This window comes from Micrasema longulum, unplaced genomic scaffold (assembly GCF_059751315.1).
Source record: "Micrasema longulum isolate JH-2025_06_02 unplaced genomic scaffold, ASM5975131v1 h1tg003602l, whole genome shotgun sequence".
NCBI lineage: Eukaryota > Metazoa > Arthropoda > Insecta > Trichoptera > Brachycentridae > Micrasema > Micrasema longulum.
In genome coordinates, this window is record NW_028280642.1 from 21,328 (window position 1) to 27,963 (window position 6,636).

The 6,636-nt window shown below is 53.2% G+C and overlaps 1 protein-coding gene across 1 annotated transcript; it reads right to left on the minus strand.

Moving 5' to 3' along the window:
• Positions 1-284: 284 nt before the first annotated feature.
• Positions 285-4,775, minus strand: LOC148270674 (uncharacterized). Its single transcript, XM_088242302.1, has one exon. The coding sequence runs from the start codon at positions 4,773-4,775 to the stop codon at positions 285-287; it is 4,491 nt and encodes a 1,496-aa protein (XP_088098428.1).
• Between the last annotated feature and the right edge of the window lie 1,861 nt (positions 4,776-6,636).

Genomic DNA, 6,636 nt, shown 5'->3' on the forward strand with positions numbered 1-6,636 from the left:
CGCGCGGGCCATTTCGCTACTAGCCACGACGAGCGAAGCACGTGTAACCAAACAAGCATGTAAATATTACAATAATACATAGTAAAACAAATATCGACAGTATATAAATTTCTATATATTTTCCCGGCATAGGTCGAGGCCGAACCCGCAAGTGACAACTGCGTCTTTATTAAGGGTTCAGCACTCGACTTACAGCTATGCCGGGCCCTATATTTATTGATAGCAACATTTTATTTTTTATTTTATTTTAATTTATACAAATAATGCGGCCAACGTGGCCGTTCCTATGGGCGTTCATGCGCGTCCGGAACACTCCCCCCGTGCAGCTCGCCTGCACTGTGGACATCCCGGCCGCGCGGTCCCTCGTTAGGTAGAATAACTGCTACCTTCACAGCTGGTCTGGTGTAAGTCCCGCTTGTTGTCTTGACGTCCACCACACGAACTTGCCCGTCCCGGGCAGGGTCGGCCCGCGTTATCCTTCCTCGGGGCCATCGGTTCCGCGGCAAGTTGGGGTCGATGATAATCGCCAGGTCTCCCACCTGAAGGGGTGGCGCTGGATCACGCCATTTCTTGCGTTGCGCTAGCGTGGGTAGATACTCTGTCAGCCAGCGACGCCAGAACATATCGGCGATCTGCTGCGAGATACGCCACTGTTTGCGGAGACAGGCTCCTTCTTCCGACTTGTCGAAATATGCTAACGTCGGCTGTGTGTTGGCGGCTCCAAGTAAAAAATGGTTTGGGGTGAGCGGTTCGTCGTCGTCTGCCTGTGTTGAAATGTGGGTCAGGGGGTGATTATTGACCGAATACTCCGCTTCCGCTAGTACGGTCTTGAGCGTTTCCTCGCGAGGCGTCTGCTCCTTTAGCGTCGCTTGTAGAGCTCTCTTCACCGACCTTATGAGCCTTTCCCAGGCTCCCCCCATGTGGGGTGATGAAGCAGGTATGAACCTCCATTCCATTTGGCGATTCGTTATTTCAGTGAGCAGCTTGGGGTTCGTCAGAAGTTCGGCCACGGCTTCACGGAGCTCCCTGTCGGCCCCGTGGAAGTTAGTGGCGTTATCCGAGTACATCACCTTGGGACAGCCTCTTCGGGCGGCCATCCTTCTGATTGCCATGATAGCCGCATCACTCTCTAGGGATGAAGCGAGCTCGATGTGTATTGCTCGCGTCGTTAGGCACGTGAATAGGGCGCCGTATCTCTTCTCTCGCCGGCGGCCTATGGTCACTGTCATAGGCCCAAAGAAGTCTAGGCCACAGTGAGTGAACGGAGGCATGCGGTACGCTAGCCTGGCTTCAGGCAGTTGACCCATGAGTGGCGCGCGTGGTTTACTGCGTGCCGCTTGGCACGCGGGGCATTCACGCGCTATCTTCTTCGTCCTATTTCTGAGCTTCAATATGAAGAACCGAGCTCTGATATCCGCTAGGGTTCTCTCCACGCCCGGGTGTCCACCCGTCGTGTGGTAGTGCGAGATGAGGAGGCGCACATATTGGCAATCGCCATCTAAAACGGGCGGCGCGACGCTTCCTGTCGCGACGCCCTCTGCGGCCTGCAGTCGGGTTCCCATTCGGATTATGCCTTCGCCGTCTAGGAAAGGGCAAGTCGCGTGCAGGCGACTTCCCGGTGGGATGGGTTTCTTTGTTTTAAGCATCTCGAGCTCCTCTCGAAAGGCGGTTTCTTGTGATCGTCTGATCCAGCTTACTTCGGCTGCTAATGTCTCGGTGGCGCGCAACTCGCGGTCCCCGCCCGGTTGTGCTGCGGGGACCGTGCGGCGGCATCGTGCGATGAATCGCTGCATCCATGCTGTGGTCCGGATGAGTTTTATCCAGGAGGAAAAACGCTCCGGCCGGGGAAGGGCCTCTTCCCTATTCGCATGACCGACGAAGTGGCGCGTCGGTTTTGCCTCTAACTGGTCCCCGGACGGCTTGATAAGGGCTTTCTCCTTAGGCCATTGGGCCTCCGGGCTGCGTAGGAATCGTGGGCCGTTGAACCACAATCCACCGGGCCCTAGGTCGGGAGGGTCCTTGTCTCGGGTCCCCAGGTCAGCGGGGTTGTCTTTCGTTGGGACCCATCTCCACTCCGTCAGGTTCGTCAGTTCGTCGATTTCTCCGAGGCGGTTGGCCACAAAGGTGGAGTACTTCAGGGGGTCAGTCCGGATCCAACATAGGACTGTGCTGGAGTCCGTCCAGTACACGGTGCGCGTAATGTTGGCCCGGCTTTCTTTCTTCAGGGTGGCGGCCATACGGGCCGCTAGCAGCGCGGCTTGTAACTCTAGCCGCGGCACAGAGAGTGGTCTCAGCGGAGCCACTTTGCATTTTGCCATTACGAATTTCGCTGACTCGTTGTTCGTAAAATACGCGACGGTGCAGCAGGCTTGTTCCGATGCGTCGCAAAATACGTGTAGGGTTATGGGGTCCGTTTTAGAGCGCAATGAGCAGCGCGGGATCGCACAACCGTTCTCGCTCAGGAGCTGTAGCCATTCTTGCCATTTCTCCACGTGGTCGGGCGTCAGGGGTTGATCCCATCCCGTATTGGATCGCCATACGGCTTGTAGCAGTATCTTCGCCCGGATCGTAAGGCAGGCTATGAAGCCCACCGGGTCGAAGATGCTCATGGCCGCACTCAGCATCTCGCGCTTCGTGGGCCTCCGTGGTATTGCAGGTATTCCTTCTTCGTGGTTGAACACGAAGTTGTCACTCCGAGGGTCCCAGACAATTCCCAGGATACGCTCCGTTGTGATCTCGTCGCCGATCGTGATGGCGGTGTTGGCGCGGTCTTCGTGCTTCACGTTGTCCAGGACGGCCGCCCGGTTTGAGGCCCACCCTGTGAGCTGGAATCCCCCACGGCTGAGTACGAGGGTTACGTCCTGTACCAGCCGTGCGGCGGCTTCTTCGCTATCCACGGCATCCAAGTAATCATCCATATACATGCGTTTTTCTATGGCTTCGGCGGCTTCTGGATATTCCGCGGCGTGGGCTTGTGCCACTTGATTCCTCACAAACTGGGCACTGCTCGGGGAGCACTTGGCCCCAAACATCATCGAGGTGAGCATGAACGTCGATGGGTCCTCATCCTCTTCTAGTCTCCACAGGAACCGTTGGGAGTGGCAATCGGCCTCCCGGATCCTGATGCGCAGGAACATCTCCCTGATGTCTGCGGCTATGGCGACTCGGCCCTCTCTAAATCTGATCAGGTTACCCAGCAGGGATGAGAGCAGGTCTGGGCCGGTGAGAAGATGCTCATTCAGAGACGTTCTTTGAAATTGCGCGGCTGCGTCGAACACTACCCGAATTTTGCCCACTTTATTCGGGTTTGTTACCGCAAAATGCGGCAAGTACCATTTGCGTGGATGATACGCGTCAATCTCTTCAGGTTTGAGTTGAATCGCGTAACCCTTGTTTACGTAGTCGGTTATCTTGGCCCGATAGGCGTTGGCCAGCCCGGAGTCCTTGCGCAACTTCCTTTCTAAGGAGCGCAAACGGGTTAAGGCCGCTAGGCGATTGCAGGGCAGAGTGTCGCCGTCCTTTGCCCATAGCAGGCCAGTCTCCCATCGGCCGGATGGGAGCTGTCTGGTGGAACTGCTCATTATCTCCTCCGCGCGCACGTCCACGACGCGGCGTCTCTCTCCTATAGAGACTCCCAATGAGTCTACTGCAAAGCTTTGTTTCACTAGTTCTTCTAGCTTATTGTCGTTTGGACTGTGTTCGGCGTGGAAATTCGGGTGTACGGTCCCTCCGTACGTCACTGGGCCTAGGGCGGTGTTCACTGTCATCAATCCATCCTCCCTTATCACAGGCGGGCCGGTGGACACGATGAGTGTGGCGTTGTCAAGACCGATGAGCATTCTCGGCTTGACGGTGGCTTCCCTTGCAGCTTGCGCACTACTCCGGTTCCGGTGTGGTAGATCCATTGACTTGATGGTTTGCGCGTTTATTTTGAATTCACAGCTGCCCGACACAATGGTGACACTTATACGTTGTGAACACAGAGTGTCCATTGCACCACTCGCGCCCGAGATAACCAACTCTTCCTTTGGTCCCGTTACACCGATCGCCCGGGCGATGTCCTCTTCCACCAAAGTGACGGATGATCCTTCATCCATCAATGCGTGAATGTTTATTGTGCCCCGTGGGCCTTTTAAGGTAACCGGCACTACCTTGAATGTAATTGGCACTTCGGCTCTTTTGGTGAGCAACACTTGCTCATTGTCCGCGGGCGCTGCTGGCCCGCTTCGGTTTTTATGTAACAGCCGGTGATGGCTCCGTCGGCACTCGTTGCATTTCGCGGCAACACAATCGGGCGAACGATGGCCCGACTCGAGGCATTGAAAGCACACTGCTTTGTCTCTCACGATTGCCCACTTTTCTGTATATGTCCTTTTCGCGAACTCGCGACACTGCACCAAGCTATGGCGGTTCGAGTCACAATACACGCACTGAGGTTCTTGTGTCACCAATACATGACGTTGCGGTGTACGCTTGTCCTTCCGGGCGTTCTCGGCGCGCCTATCGCGCTTATCCGCTCGCGCGTTCTGACCATGCGCGGGCATGTCCAGCCCACCTGATGACGGCACTACACTTGTGAGCTCTCCCATCCAGTTCGCGAAGTCGTAAATGCTGGCCTTCCTAGGCCTGCTCATCCGGTGGCTGAACCAGAGCCACTTCAGGGGCATCGGCAGCTTGGCGACGAGTTCTGATAGCAGCTTCGGGTCGGCGAGGTAGTAGGGGTCGATCCCTTCGACGGTGGTGATGACGTTTCGGATGGCGATCGCGAAGTCCATTACTGCTTCCACCGAGGCGTCGTTCTGGAGGCGGGGCAGTTTGTAGGCCTGATGTAAGGCCCCGCTTATGAGGAATTCCGGGCTTCCGAAGTTGGCCTCCAACAGGCGGAGGATGTCCGGCACGTTCCGAGGGTGTAGTAATAGACTGGTGTTATGAAAGTGGCTTTTTTCCTGTTAGCTAAAATATTAAGGTCTTGATTCAACAATAAGATAAAGTTTCATTATGTAAATACCAGTCACTGTTAATGAATTTAATCTAATAAAAATGGTCTACATGTTGCCAGGTAGTCAGCATTTACCATTTTCCTAATACATCATTTTTGGATTTTAAAAACATCCTAAACATTAGTAGAGTTTTCCCAAAAAAATTTTTTTTTTCAAAATCGAACATATGTACATATTATGCATAATAAGTGGACAAAACACATTTGTTGTTTGCTGTTTTATTCAGTTTATTTAATACAAATGCATAACTGTTTATATTCGTGACAACAGTCTTCACGTGTTCTTTCCAATCACCTAATTTAATACCTCAAAGAGAATAGCTTAAAGTTTTTTATTTATTTTAGAATAATTGTTATATTTAAATTTAGTGAGGATGCTTCGTTTGGCCGGAAATGTAAATTGTTTGTTTTCTCTGCATTTAAACATAAGTTAATGGATGCAAACCGATTTGCTTCTGATTTACATTCTTCACTTATATCTATAGAAATATTATTTAAATCACCTGTGCAGTAAAAAAATAATGCTGTATCATTCGCAAAAATAGTTCAGTGTGTTTTAGCATTTCGAATAGTTCATTTATGTTGCCGACGTAAAAGTACATGCACCAACTTGGCGGCCCTTCCTGGGGTTTTAATGTAGCATAGGAGGCTTCAGTATGTGTAAGCGATCTACCACCTCCTCAATAAAGACTAGTATTTGTCACTTTCGGGGGTGGTGATCGCCATACTGAAGCCCACATATAGATTAGAATTCATGAAAATATTTGTATGCCCATAATGTGTTTTTATGTTGTTCTGTATAAGTGTTGATCGCCGCGCGGTCGGCGGGGAACTGCGGCCGGTAGCGGGAGGGTGGGGACCTTATACGTGGCGCGAGAGAGACCGATAGAGCCGGCAAATGTGCTCGCTATCTCTCTCGCCGCGTGATTGGTCAACCTAGCACCGCCCGCTATTGGCCTAGCCCACCGCCGCACGGCAAAATGTTGTATATATAGCCCCGCCGGGGAAAAATAAAGTCAGTCATCTCACCACACTACTAAGGCTTTCTACTCTCCACTTCACCTCCCTACCTCGCTTCAAACCGGACCTCATCGCCACCTGGATTCGAACACCGCTACCCCCCTGGACTTGGAACTCGGATACTCTTTGGATTGGATTTTGGACCCCGGATAATTTGGACCCTTGGATACTTCCCCGGAACACACCCCGCCGTTCCCACCGACGGAGAGATACCGGCCTTACAACCCGGTTGCCTGACTCAGGATTGCGGCCGCCAGCGCTACTCGCTAGCGACCCCGCAAGGGATCTCTAGGCGACGATACCTCCCCCGGAGCTTATCGTTCGTCGGCCGAGGCCCGCCTACGCCCGGCCACTCTGCGTTTGACACCAGCACCTATAGAAATACAGTTCTTGTGACGGGCGCGATTGCTACGGACGAAGCAGTGATCCGCCGCGTCTGTTACAAGTTGGTCCTTCGAGAAGAACCGGATATTCATCGCAGAGCGCCTAGAGATGACTTCGAGAACCCCTTCACTCCGCTCGGGTCGAGGAGGCACGGAACCGAGAGAAGACCCTGCTACAGATCAGGACTCAGCCGAGTCGGACACATCCGAAGATACAGTCCAGCGGCTGAGGAC

Bases quoted from the DNA above. Each gene is read 5' to 3' on its own strand.
- LOC148270674 (XM_088242302.1), bottom strand. From the start codon at position 4,775: ATGGACTTCGCGATCGCCATCCGAAACGTCATCACCACCGTCGAAGGG.